The following is a 14361-nucleotide window of genomic DNA, read 5'->3' as shown; positions in this document are numbered from 1 at the left end:
CCTTACAGTGCAGCCACATACCCAACACAGAAGTATAAAGGGCAGATGTTCATGTATAGATTTCCCCATCCAGCATAGATTAGTCAATGATTGACCTCTGCTGGGTCATAGTAGAAAGTCATGGTGATCATGTGGACTACTACTGAGGTGAGTGTGCAAGTGCATGTGCTATCAGTTTAATAGAACCTAAGATTTTAAGAAAACAGAACAGGGATGTCAAACTCAAATTCATCAGGGGCCGCATCAGCAGTTTGGTCACCCTCAAAGGGCCGGTTGTATCTGTAGGTCCCCCTGTATAATTATAATGCCATGACACCACAGGCTGCTCCCCCTGTATAATAATAATGCCATGACACCACAGACTGCTCCCCCTGTATAATATAATAAAAGTAATGCCATGACACATAAATGATTATACAGGAGGAGCAGCCTGTGGTGTCATGGCATTATTATTATTATTATACACAGGGACACCTCAGGAAACAGCAGATATATATATTTTTTTTATTGCGAGTGTGATCCTCATCCTCACTTACTGTTTCTCCGTCTGTCCTGCAGCTGCTGCGGCTTCCAGCTTTTCTTCACTGCTTTTTGCGGCCACACTGTCCCCGACTCCCGGTCCAGCTTCCCTGCCTGCTCCTACTTCTCTACAGACGCATGGGCGCGCGGCGTCATCGTCATGACGTCCCCACCCAGTGTCTTTCACTGCCGGGCATCAGAGGGAACAGGCGGCCGGGCCCTCCACCACGTAGCTGTGGAGGCCGGCGGCCATGTTTCTGTAGCCGCATACATATGTGCCTACAGGAACATGGCTGCCGACAGTGGAGGAACAGGTAAGGCCCGCAGCACTCCTGTTTTAGACACTCCTGTTTTAGACACTCCTGTTTTAGACACACTGCCCCTGCGTGCTATCTCCTCGCGCGGGCCACATGACGAGGTCTGGCTGGCCAGATTTGGCCCGCGGGCCTTGTGTTTGACACCCGTGCATTAAAGGATTCATTCAGAGAACCTGTTACTTGTCTGAATGTACACTATATGAACAAAAGTATTAAGCCACACCTGTTACTTATTGAATTCGGGTGTTTCAATCAGACCTGTTGCCACAGACAGAGGTGTAACTCTGGGAGGCAATGTAGTCATCAGATGCCGGGCTCCTGCTCCCAAGGGGCACCTCTCCTCCCCTGCAAGTTTGAATCAGTTCACTGGAAACCATTGATATCACTTCTGTGGCTGACTCCCCCTCCTAAAACTTCCATAGGTGTCACAGTCTCTTTATTATTTTAAACATAATATACATAACATACATACATACATACATACATGCATACACACACATGCTTACATATATTTATACAAGGTGCTGTCTGTGTGTGTGTGTGTGTGTGTGTGTGTGTGTGTGTGTGTGTGTGTGTGTGTGTGTGTGTGTGTGTGTGTGTGTGTGGTGGTGTTGGTGGGGGCACCAATATTTATCTTGCCTCTGAGCAACTGGGACGAACTTCTAAACACTGGCAACAGGTGTATAAAATAAGCGCTTAGCAATGCAGTCTCCATTTGCAAACATTTGTGATACAAAATGGCTCATTCTGACTAGGTCAGTGACTTCAAGCGTGGTACTGTGATTGGATGCCAAATTTGCAATAAGATGGATTGTAAAATCTCATCCCTGCTGGATATTCCACAGTCAAATGTAAGTATTACTAGAAAGTGGAAGTATTTAGGAACAACAACTCAGCCACAAAGCGGAAGACCACATGGAAATCACAGAGGGGGGTCAACAAATGCTCAGGCTTTTCCTAAAAGTTGTCAACGCTCTGCTGATTCTATAGCTGAAGACGGTTTCCGTGGTGGGCAGCTGCACATAAGTATACATCACCAAGTCCAATGCTAAGCATTGGAAGGAGTGATGTAAAACACACTGACAGGGGATTGTGGAGCAGTGGAAATGTGTTCTGTGGAGTGATGACTCACGCTTGCCAGGAGAATGTTACCTGCCTGATTGCATTGCCAGCTGTAAAGTTTGGTAGAGGAGAAATAATGGTATAGGGCTGTTTTCAGTGTTTGGGCTAAGCCCCTTATCTCCAGTGAAGGCAATCTTAATGCTTCAGCATATGAAGACATTTTGAACAATGCTGTGCTTCCAACTTTGTGGTAACAGTTTGGGGAAGGGCCTTTTCTATTCCAACATGACTGTCCAAGAGCACAAAGCAAGGACATGGTTTGATGAGTTCAGTGTGTAAGAACTTGGCCCCTGTGGAGATTGAGAGCCAGGCCTTCTCATCCAACATCAGTGCCTGACCTCATAAACCCTATACAGAATGGGCACAAATTCCCACAGCAACACTCCAAAGTCTTGTGGATAGATTTCCAAGAAAAGAGAAATCATATATATTATAGCTGCAGAAGGGGGGCCACCTCCATAATAAAGTATATGTATTAAAATACAATGTCATTACATTTCCTATTTAGCATTTTAATACATTTTGATTGACATTATTTTTAAAATAAAAAAGTATAAGGGTGTCAGACTATTTATAATAGCAATATATGGGCATTGCTTTTACTACAGATGACATCTAGTAAGATTCATTATTAAGTAAGGTTACACCTTCATGTTTAATTTTATCTGAAATTGATTGGAAACCAGTCACTTGAATCGCCTCCTTTTAGACAACTAGAAATCATGGGTGAAATGTAATAGGATGAGAGATTCAGAAAGTGAGAGATTTGGTAAGAAATCTCCAGTTTTTTTAAAGTGGCAATCATTTACACTGCAAAACCAGTGTGATTTTGCTGTGTAAATGATTGCCAAATCTCTCACTTTCTGAATCTCTCATCCTATTAAATTTCACCCTATACCTTTAACTTAAACCCACTAACAGGGGACTCTTTAAGGGGAGCAGCTTTATTTGTTTGTACCTCTGGTGCAGGATAAGGATATAACCGCTCTTTTGGGGTGTCAGTCATTTGGTTGACAGTGTCTAGGTCAACAGTCAATAGGTCGACCACTATTGGTCGACAGGCGGAAGATCGACACCCGAAAACAAGAAACATGCATTAGCCCAACCTGCAGTACAACATGGTTTTGCCCATTTTGAGAAAAAATTTGTCCTGCGATCAGATGTGAAATAAGCCGAATGTACTATATGATCATGCAGCTTACACTATTTAATTGACTGGATTCATGGTAAGAATGTGTGTGTAACTACATCACTTGAATCTCATTTTCTAGATAACATTAGCCTTTGTAGTTCACTACACATTCAAGATCATGATATTCTTAAATATCAAGATAATCCTCTTCTTTGGACTATACAGAGAGTCTGGTACAGATACACTCTTAGGGGGTTATTCTGGTTGATACTCAAGGCTGCAAATTCGCAGCCTTGCAAGTCCACCAAACCCCACCTTGCGAATGGTTGGCTACCACCACCCATTCGCAAGCGCAATTTGCATGTGAATGGATGTTACCGCCGACCATCAAAAGATGTGGAAGGTGCACGCATATGTAAGGCTGCTCTAAGCAATGGGCCGACAGCTGAAATCTGGCGATGTCAGCCGCCCACCCCCCCGCACCCTCATTATGGCCTCATTAGCATGATATCGCCCAGAATTCTCATGGTGGACACCCATGAAACGCTGGGAATTCCCTTATGCTAATGGGGACATACCTCTCCAACCCTCGCCCACTGTCCTGGGTCTGTTCACCGTGGGTGCATGCACCGTGCATATGCACATGTGCAGAAATAAGCATGCGCAGTAAAAACATCGGTCCCCGTGCGAATTTCAGCCGTGCTGCGAACGGATCAACATTATTCCTTGCAATCCTGGAAATTCTGGAAGTCAGAATTTCCAGGACTGCAGACGTTCTCACCGCTTCACTATATGGAGATTAAGGGGGATTGACTCCATAGGGCATTTAATACATCTAGAACAGGGCTGGGCAACACCAGCCCTCCAGATGTTAATGAACTACACATCCCAGGATGCTTTGCATTAGTTTTGCTATGTGGCCATGCTGAAACTGATGCAAGGCATGTTGCCCAGCCCTGATCTAGAAGGTAAAAGGCCTTTTTGTATTCAGAAGCAGTGACCAAATTTGAAATTGTTCAAGCCTATCCAGTGCCAATTTTACAATCACAACACTATATCTACTGCAATAATGGATATAAAGGATTGGGAAAACCCTGTACACAAAAATAATACGGTGATAACCCTCTTCTACTATACATCTTTGGAAATTTCCATTGACCCTACCACTACACAATCTGGGATTGCGCATTGGTTTGTCCATTTTTAACCTTTTCCAACTCAGAACCTTTTGCGTTTTCTGCTTGTAAACGCTTAATCTTCTAGCATATATCAGGAATTATTTTACAATATAACTCATAGAACTTACCTTTCTCCTTATAGGCATTTCTAAATGGGATTAATATCTTTGGGTAAATGTCATGGAGGACTTGCAGATTTATATCACTCTCTATGGACTTAACCATTAGTTAAAGGCTTTAAGTTAAGAATTAAACATGATACAGAAAACATGTTAATCCATTATGTTCCTTTGACGCCAGAATGGGCCATATTTGGGTTTCTTCCAAGGAAGCAATGTGTTACCAACAGGGGTAAGAAGCTTTTACTGGGTCTTAGATAAAAAATCTTTTTACAAAACTGAATACACCCTGGTCCTCCAAAATGTTGTTATTATAAAGAAAAACACCATGTTTTCAGGATGGACTGGGTAGAGATCATATTTGAAAAGAAGAGACGAGCGAGTACTTTTTTTTTATGTTTGGGAAATTTATATTGCAACACCACTGTTACTGAGATACGGTAGTGTTGTAATATTAATGTCCTAAACATAAAAAAAGAACTCGCTCATCTCTTCTTTTCGAAAATGGTCTCTACCCAGTCCATCCTGAAAATATGGTGGATATTTTCTTTATATAAACAACATTTCGGAGGACCAGGGTGTATTCAACACTCTAATACACAAGGGAATTTATAACAGTGTACTCCTGACTTCCTGGTATAGAATGATCCCCCATTGCCTTATCATTTTTTACATTGACGGGAGTGATTACAGCGCTCAAGTTACCTAATTGTAGGAGCTGATCAATTGAGGGGTCTAATCTCAAAAATAAAGGCAATTTACAAGAGGTTCAATAAGGACAGGTGTCTGCGGCGCTAGGGAGTAGCGTAGTGTGTAATGTAACCCTGCAGCCACCACGCTGGAGGATTGCCAACCTCCACAGTTTAACACAAAGAAGAAAATAGCGTGGGGCGCTCAAGAGGTACACAATAATAATCAATAAAATGTATTAAATACACAAACAAACAAGACAATACATTGAATATAAAATTGAATAGTAAAACCCACTTATTATGCATGTAGGCTTAATTGCTCTTAAAAAAGTCAGTGCAAACACCAGTATATGGGCTATACTTATTGGTTGATTATAGCAATTGTCAAAACAGGGCTGTGAGGCTGATCATTTGAGACTCTACTCGTTAATGAGGTAAGAGTTCAGCTTTGTTGTATATTGTAAAACATCCAGCGCCCAACAGTGCACCGGTCAGTACCAGACCAGGCACTAGGTGCATTTGCAAACATCATCGTCTGAGGAACTGGATCCAGTGCTATTTTTCAGCAGGAACCAGCAGGAACTCAGTTCCTGAACCTCTAATTAAATATGACATCATCAGGAACTGAAAATGTACTTTTTATAAGATAAGTTTTATTTTAAAGTCACCTGTGAGTGCCTTTGTTTCTAAATACAATATATACATCTATCTCTCTCTTCCTCTCTCTATTATATATGTTTTTTTTTTATTTAATTGATCCACCCCCAGACCTGAAGTTCCTGAACCTATTTTTCCAGAAAAATAGCACTGACTGGATCACTGACTTTGCGGTCGGACACACAGCCGCATTGCTCAGCCATAGCACGGACAGGGTAAGAGGCAAGGCTGTGGGACACTGCTCCTTGCCTCACCACACCATCCACCGGCCCAGTCACTATAGCTGTAGCCACTTGGTAGACACATAAGTCCCCACAAGGTCTTATGGTAAGGGTCCGTTGATACCCTCATTCCCCAAGGGCTCTCCAAAAGTGACAGCACACGGGCCCACCTGTTGAGTACCACTCCAGGAGTTGATTTTTTTATACAATAAACACATTTATTTCACAACATCTTTGTTCTCCCATTTATTCTCATTAACCATTGTTCTCACCATCATATCTTCAGCAGGTGAGCGCTTGATACCCTCTTGTAAATTATAATTTTTTAGACCATAACTTTATTACTGGCTGGGCAATGGGTAACACATATTCTACTTTATGCTTTGCACAATATCTCAATAGTATTTAATTAAATATTATTTTGTTTTTGTAATTGAAATAATGAGCCATTTCATTTGATCTGTAAATATTAATTTTATTGTACTTTTGTTACATGTTCCAAACAATGTACATTTCTATGTTCATACTTTGCATTATTGTATGCACTTTTTTTTTTAAATAAAAAATGTTATTCGAAAAAAAAAAATCTCAGAATTTATCACTTGCTTATACTCTCAGTTTCTGCAGGAGAATCCTGTTTGAAGCTCTAATCTCCTGCTGTCCTGCACTATAAATCCGATCTCCCAATTCTTTAGGCTCTTCATTGCATCCAGGGTTCCACTAAGGGGATGCAGTTAAAATCCCGGCGGTCGGGATCCTGGCGTTCAGAATCCAGACGCCGGAATCCCGACCGCCGAAATGCCGACACATTCTCCCTCCTGGGGTGTCCACGACACCCCTGGAGGGAGAATAAATTAGCGTGCCGAGCGTAGCGAGGCACCGGGCCCGCTGCGTGGCGAGCGCAGTGAGCCCGCAAGGGGGGGCAATCAACGTCCCCCCCTTGTCGGCATTTCGGCTGTCGGGATTCCGGCGTCGGGATTCTGAACGCCGGGATCCCGACCGCCGGGATTCAATACTGAATCCCCACTAAGGAATTTCTAAGCATGGACAGTGACTTTCTGCAGTCACTAGCATGGCTTCTGTCCAGACTCTCCGCAAAATGGCGTAGGATCCCTAGCAGTAGACAAAATTGCTTGCCTAACCCCAGTGTTCTGTGTCTTCTTACATTATCTTTGCAGCTGCGTCTGCTGCTAGTGTGTGTAAACTGTGGAATGTTTTAGTAGTAATCTTTAAAAAGGACATTTCAAAAAAGTTTTGAACTTCAATTTATTTAAAAAAAATTATCATTAAATTAAGAATTAACACAACGTCAAATTGCATCTGGAATGTATTGCATAGGCATAACATTAATAATGTATATTGTGCTGAGTGAGAAAAAAATATCACAGAGAATAGATGATAAGATATCCAGTATTGCAAGCAGCAATGTTAGTATCAATATCAAAATATCCCAAAATATATTGTTACTGATCAGTGGCAACACCAGAGTCCGTGAAACCTGGTGAGGCAAAATAAACCCCTAATATTTCCTTTGGAGCAAGTGTCAAAACAATCAATAACTCTTACAGTACGGTGCTGTGGGTTAATATCACACTGCTCAGTTCTTGTCAATGCGGGGAAGTTGGAATTCTGGTGTCACCCCTTGGCAGGGTGACACATTGGTGCGGCCTGCTTTCCCCTTGTGACATCATTGCTACTGAAGTTACATAGATTTTGCAACCAGAGTTTAAGCTTAGATACACCTATGTGTGGAGCTAGATACACCATTTGGGTGGTGCATAACAAGGCGCCACAACAGCCGGCACAATTTGCTCACTGCATTCTACTACAGATTATAATCTCCTAAAGGTGCCCATACACGTTACAATTATTGTATACAATATTGTATACAATATCGCATCTCATCCGATCTCGGTTTTGCGATGACATGAGATGAGATGAGATCTAGTACAAAAAGTACGTGCTGCACATACTTTTTGTACTAGATCTCATCTCATCTGATGTCATCGCAAAACTGAGATCGGATGAGATGCGATATTGTATACAATATTGTATACAATAATTGTAACGTGTATGGGCACCTTTAAAACTAGCTTTGAAAAGTGGGCAAGTATGTGCTTCTCACTTCAATCTGTTTTTCAGATTACTTACAAACAAAATGCACACACAGAACAACAGATGACTAATCATAATCTGAAAATAAACAAGAAAATTATGCAGACTTTTTTTTTTATATTTCAATAATTTTATATACATATATGAACATATATTTACATTTTTGTTCTGCTGTTACCAAGAAATACTCATGCTGAAATCAGGGTAAAACCAAACCAAAACCAGAGCTGGTTAAGTTATTTTGTTTCTGTGCAGGGTAAATACTGGCTGCTTTATTTTTACACTGCAATTTAGATTTCGGTTTAAACTTCCCATCCAAAACAAACTCTCTCTGCAGTGCACCTGCAGTGCACATTGTTTTGCCCATTTGAGAAAGATTTTACTCTTGTGCACCATATATCTAATACCCCTTTCACATCGCACTTTTAAAACGGTATATTGCCGTTTTTTTCCCTTTTTAAAACGTTTAAGGCTGCACTGTGAATGCACCACAGCCGATTTACCGTTTTAAGTTAACTGGCATTTCGAACCGTGTAAAAAGCAGAGTCCTACACGGTTCCTTGCCGTTTTTTCTGCAATGTGAATGTGTACAGTTTGTCTGAAACGGTATTTCAGGCAAACAACACAAGCACATCCCAGTACAGTTCCCACTACTAGCCCCGCTGCGGGGCATTACTGCTGCACCCTCTCTCTATAGTCACAGGACAGGGAGCGGCAGGGAGGCAGCTGCTGCCCATTATTACCCACCTCCAGGGTCCGGATCTCCTGCTGCGTGAGGTCGTTAGAGGCGGCACACTGCGTGCGGAGCCCCCGCAGGTTGGACATGGAGATGTCGATCATGTTCTGGATGAGCTCGCAGTGCTGCCGGGCGGACAGGGCCAGTGCGCTCTCCCCGCTCCCCAGCACGGTGCCCCCCGGCTTCATCTCTACCATCTTCCGGCTCTGCATCTCCTCGGCATCGGGAAGCGTGCGGCGGGGAATGCGGCTTTGTACCAGGGATGAACACAAGGGCAGCGCTGCGGGGACGATGGCAGCGGCCGCTGCGTGACTGTCAGGCACTGTCACACGGCGAGTACCGCACAGGAGCCGCTTACATGGCCGCACGGACGCTGTGCATTGGTACAGGGGCTAACTGTGCGGCGGCGCATCCATGCAGGGTGGGGATTACAGGCAGCAGCCCGGCTCTAGGTCGCTCTTCCCCAGCCTGACAGGCAGCGGCGGCAGTGATGCTATTACAGTGCACGGTGGGGGCGGCGGCAGCAAGTTGATGTAAATAAGAAGGGACGAGTGAGATAGTCTGACAGCAGCAGCAACAGCACTCAGACTGTGACTGAAACCTGCATTTAAAACGGTAATCTGGCCACTATTAAGGCTCTGACCCGTTTTAATTACCGGTTTAAAATACCGGTTTTTAAAACGGGTCTGCGATGTGAAAGTGGTATTAGTTTCAACAATGATCAAAAGAGGATACAGAGTAGTCCAATATTTAGTAAAGAATGGACAAAATATTGTAAGGTTAAATACTCTTTATAACAATGGCAACTGATCAGCTGGGCTGAGTACTTATTGGCCTTATAGTACATAAAACATGCTTTCATATGATACAAAGATTTATATTTTTTAAAACATGCGTGTGTACACTTGTTCCACTGCCAAGACATAGTAGAACATTTTTATATGATTAAAAAAGTTACAGCACATACAGGAACATAATGGTTACATTCAGGCTTTATTTAAGGGCACTGCCAATAACAATTAAATATGATCCTACTATTTAGCATAAGGCAAATGTGGTGATCTAGCCAAATACTCTGACCAGTGGCCAATATTGCCGTGTGTTTGGGTTTTCTTGCCACTTGACGGTGGTCAAAAGACCGACCCCATAATCAAAATATGGAGAATCCTGACAGGGGCTTCATAAGTAACCTAACCTTGTCCCCCTGACCCCTAACCATAAACCTTCCCTGCTTGCAGCCTAACCCTGTCTCCCACAGCCTGACCCTAACCCTCCTTGCTAGCAGGGCCGTCTTTTTATATGGGCTTAATGGGCTATTGCCCAGGGGCCCCAGGTGTATCAGGGTCCTATGCTGATAGCTGAGGATCCCTTTTTTCCAGGGATACCAGAATTTTAAAAATCGGCCCTGGGGAACTGGAGATATCCAACTTCAAAGCCGCAGTCCACATCCGACCTGTTAATTGCAATTCCCAGTCATATTTCTCAGGTTCTCTTTGATATATATTCCAAATGCTGGGACTCTCCCCTTTCTGTTGACACTAGCGCCTTGTCTCTATCATGCCCAGAACCAAAGATATCAGCCTTCAAGCAGCCGGTCCCTGCTCCAGCTCCAAACGTCTGGTGTACAGTTTTATATTTTTGACAATGGAGTGCTCTGGCTCCTGATCTCTGATCCCAAAGTCCCCAGCACCTCCTGAAAGTTGGGACTCTAGGTTTTTATACTATTGAAGTCTAAGAAATCTATTTCCAGATAATGGCGATATCTGCAGTCAAACAAGCTGCCCTTCCACCGGAAAATGACGAATATTAAGCCCACTCCATTATCCAACCCTCCCCTGCGTATAAAACACCCCCTACCTCCCTGGAAGTCATTTACAAGGGACCCTTCATTCAGCTCAGTGCCCCCTTCCACACGGTAGTGTTCCCCCTCCCACCACCTGTGCAGTAAAGGAGTAATTAGCAGAAGTTACTGCTCCAGGTCCTACATGTTAAATGGAAGATAGAGCACCCCCTGCCACCCGTGGGACATCAAAGCTGCTGCTGATAGCACCCCCACCCCTAGGAGGGGAGAATGGGTAAGGGCCCCAGTGCATTGCTTTGCCCAGGGGCCCACAATGCTGTTAAGACGGCCCTGCTCGCTAGCATCTGGCATCAGCATCCTAATGTCTTTCAAAGTCCTGGCACCGATGTGTTCATGGCAGTTAGGATGCTGGAATCGGTATACTGAACGCTGGCATCATGATCGCTGGCATGCTGACCACATCCCCTTATTGGTGGCAGTGCAGGAAATCACCTACCAAACAGTTTATATATCATAAACATATCTTAATAATCCTAATAACAGAAGGTGTAGAGAATAGCAATAACCAATATTGTGATATAGATGTCTCCTTCTAATATGTTCTGATCACAATCACTTTTTTGGAATAAGCACATTGCACTGTAATTGTCCATTGTTCACTCATCTGGCAATATAATGGGTTTCTTCATTCTGAGCTTGATCAAGAAGACTGTTGGGGCACTAGGCTTTTTTTTTGTGAGGCCACCTATAAAATGAATTAAATTAAGCGACACCAATTTTAGTTTGGGGCTCCCAAAAATGAGGACAATCGACTGTGCTGGGGAATAACTATACATTACCATTAGGCAGGTACAGAATCCCGGGCTACTTTGGGGGAAGATCTCTATAAAGACAAGGATCTCTGATATATAAAAGGATATGTATAAGAAGAGAAGGCAGCTTATAGTTCTTGCTGCACGTACTCGACCCTCTGCCCGAGCGCTAAGATCTCCTTTTGAGTTTCTGTCTGATTTGTGACTGTGGATTACAAGTGACTTGATAATGAGTCCATTGGCGATGCCTACCATAATTAATGGAATGGAACAGCTGATGAGGGTACTTGGAAGTAGATATACAACATTTAGGCTAGGAACAGAGATTTCCACACTCTCATTACTCAACATGTTGGAATTTTGGGGATCATGGTGGAAATTCCAGGCTGCTGGGAGACCAGTAACCAATGATATAAAAATGGAGGCTATTATGAGCTGCGGAACCACCTGGGCAGATGCAAGCTTCAGTCTAATTAAGTATGGATGTGTTGCTATGACAATTTGCAAGTAGTAATTGATGGAGAGACAAACTGTGAACCAGAAACTGGAGTAGATTGTAAGAATAAGCATGACCGTTGATGTAATGTAGACTTTATCGGTGAAGTAGATATCACCATTCAGGAAACTCATATAATCATTAAACAACTGAATTAACTGAAATAAAATGTTGGATAAACATAGAGTCACGACAATGAAGTCCGATGGGCTGAGGTTCTTACCCTTAAACTTGTCTATGAGGTTTACAGCAATGATAAATGAGTTTGTGAACACTGTCATCACAGTGCTGATGGCCAAAACACTCATAGAAACCAGAATAAATACAGGAAACATTAGAGATAATCTGAAGAAACTCAACTGTATAAAATAAATCACTGTATATAACAATGATCCTGTGTTCCAGCACTTAAAAAGGAAGGTATGCTTGTCCATTGCCACCTGTATGAGACAGATAGGTTCATTAGTGGTCATAAAATTGATGACAATCTTAGACACAAAAATACATTTTATATATATATATATATATATATATATATATATATATATATATATATATATATATATATATATATACAGGGTTGGTGTTAGTTTGTAGGCACCCTAGGCAAAAGTTCAATTTACTGCCACCACTTATGGTTTCCACAGCCACCACCTGCATTGTCTTCTTCATAAACATCCTTCATTTTGTGATAAGCAAACTCTGTGGTGTCCCCCCAGATCCTGGCAGCTGGGGTGGTCTGGCGCTGGAGCTATTAAATAATGGATATATATAGATGTAATATTCAAAAAAGAAGGCACTCAATAGAGGCTCAGGAAACCGGTTCCTGATCATATTTACCGAGTTCCTGCTGAAAAATAGCACTGCAAGTAGATATTGGTGAATACAAACAAGCAGCGGAAATAGGATACTTAACACAATTAAATGTTAAATAAATATATGTGGCTGCTGACGTTTCTGGGCACACTCGCCCCTTTGCCAAAGTGAAAGGCTCCACCATCCACAGAATCATCCATATACATGATGTAAAAAAATATATGATTCATCAGACCAGATTAATCCATTGCTCCACCATGGTCCAGTTGTACAACTTGGTGGAAAGGGGTCAGCAGGGGCACTCTGACCAATCTGCAGCTAAACAGCTTCATATGCAGCAAGCTGCAGACTACTGTGTGTTCTGAGGCCCTTATATCATAGCCAACATTACCGTTTCAGCAGTTTGTGCTACACATGCATCTATGATCATTGGTTCTTAGGAGCATAGAAACTATAAAATGTAGAGGGGTGAAAGGCCAAGGACCACTATATGGATGGCCTGGAGCCCATTTTTTTTTTTCATTTGGTTTTACAACAGATGTAACAGTGACTGTAAATATAGAAATACAACCTGTACTACCAATCCTATGTTTTTTTGTCAATATTTCTGATGTTGGTCAACCTCAGTTTCATTATTTTGTTTACTATAAAAATGTATTTATACATTATTAAATCATTATAATTATTATTATTATTATTATTATTATTATTATTATTATTATTATTGTTATATTAATTACCAATTAGTTAGTGGCTGTTAGAAAGATAATTCAGTTATTCATCTTGAAAATGTTAATTTTTCATAGTCACATATATTGATCTCAAACAAGCCTATTTATTTATTGGGCAGTATGGAGGTCATGAGGTCATGGGTTCAATACCCACCATGGCCCTAACTGTGCGGAGTTTGTATATTCTCCCCGTACTTGCGTGGGTTTCCTCCGACATTCTAATGGTACCCATTTGTTCAAGTGTGTGCGATAACTGTAAAAATATGGTTAGTAATCATGTTAAATAAAAAGAATGATGTAAAATGTGTCCCTATTTACATGTAAGGATTTCAAATAACAAAAATATCTAGTAATAGTAGTAGTAATACTAATACTACTACTGCTACTAATAATAATAATCATAATAATAATAATAACAATTTTATTTATATAGCGCTCTTTCTCCAACAGGACTTAAGGCGCTTTACAGACATCAAAAACAATGCACATAATACAGAAGATATAGGTAATAGACAAGCCACCCACACATTAAAAAAAACAACCTATAGCACACAATAAGCATAATGCAGGGTTGTGTAGGCATTTTTGGTAATAACTCCCACTGGTTGTGTATTTCTTCCTTTCAGGTTCCAGGTGAGTCAGCCATCTTGGACACACTGTGTAGGATTACCCTGAGTGGAATACAGTAGGTTACAGTACTGTAAAGAGTAGATTAATCTTTTTGAAAAAGACAGGCTTAGAGAAATGATCCATCTGTGAATTAGCATCCCCATACTTGAAACTCACAGAATCATTATTCAATATAAATAAAATATTGGGAACACAGAATGTGACCAGAAAGGACCCAGGATCTTACCTATCACATTGTCTTTGAGGCAGTGGGTGAGCTCTGCCGTA

The 14361-nt window shown here is 41.8% G+C and overlaps 1 protein-coding gene across 1 annotated transcript; it reads right to left on the bottom strand.

Annotated features, from left to right (window-relative positions):
• Nucleotides 1-11265: 11265 nt before the first annotated feature.
• Nucleotides 11266-12252, bottom strand: LOC146079677 (taste receptor type 2 member 40-like). Its single transcript, XM_083186349.1, has one exon. It carries the CDS (start codon nucleotides 12250-12252, stop codon nucleotides 11266-11268), a length of 987 nt encoding a protein of 328 aa, XP_083042475.1.
• Nucleotides 12253-14361: the final 2109 nt, after the last annotated feature.

Source organism: Crinia signifera, chromosome 1 (assembly GCF_055691185.1).
Source record: "Crinia signifera chromosome 1, ASM5569118v1, whole genome shotgun sequence".
In the NCBI taxonomy this organism is placed as follows: Eukaryota; Metazoa; Chordata; class Amphibia; order Anura; family Myobatrachidae; genus Crinia; species Crinia signifera.
The sequence above is the reverse complement of the archived record's forward strand: the minus strand, read 5'-3'. Positions and strand labels throughout refer to the sequence as shown.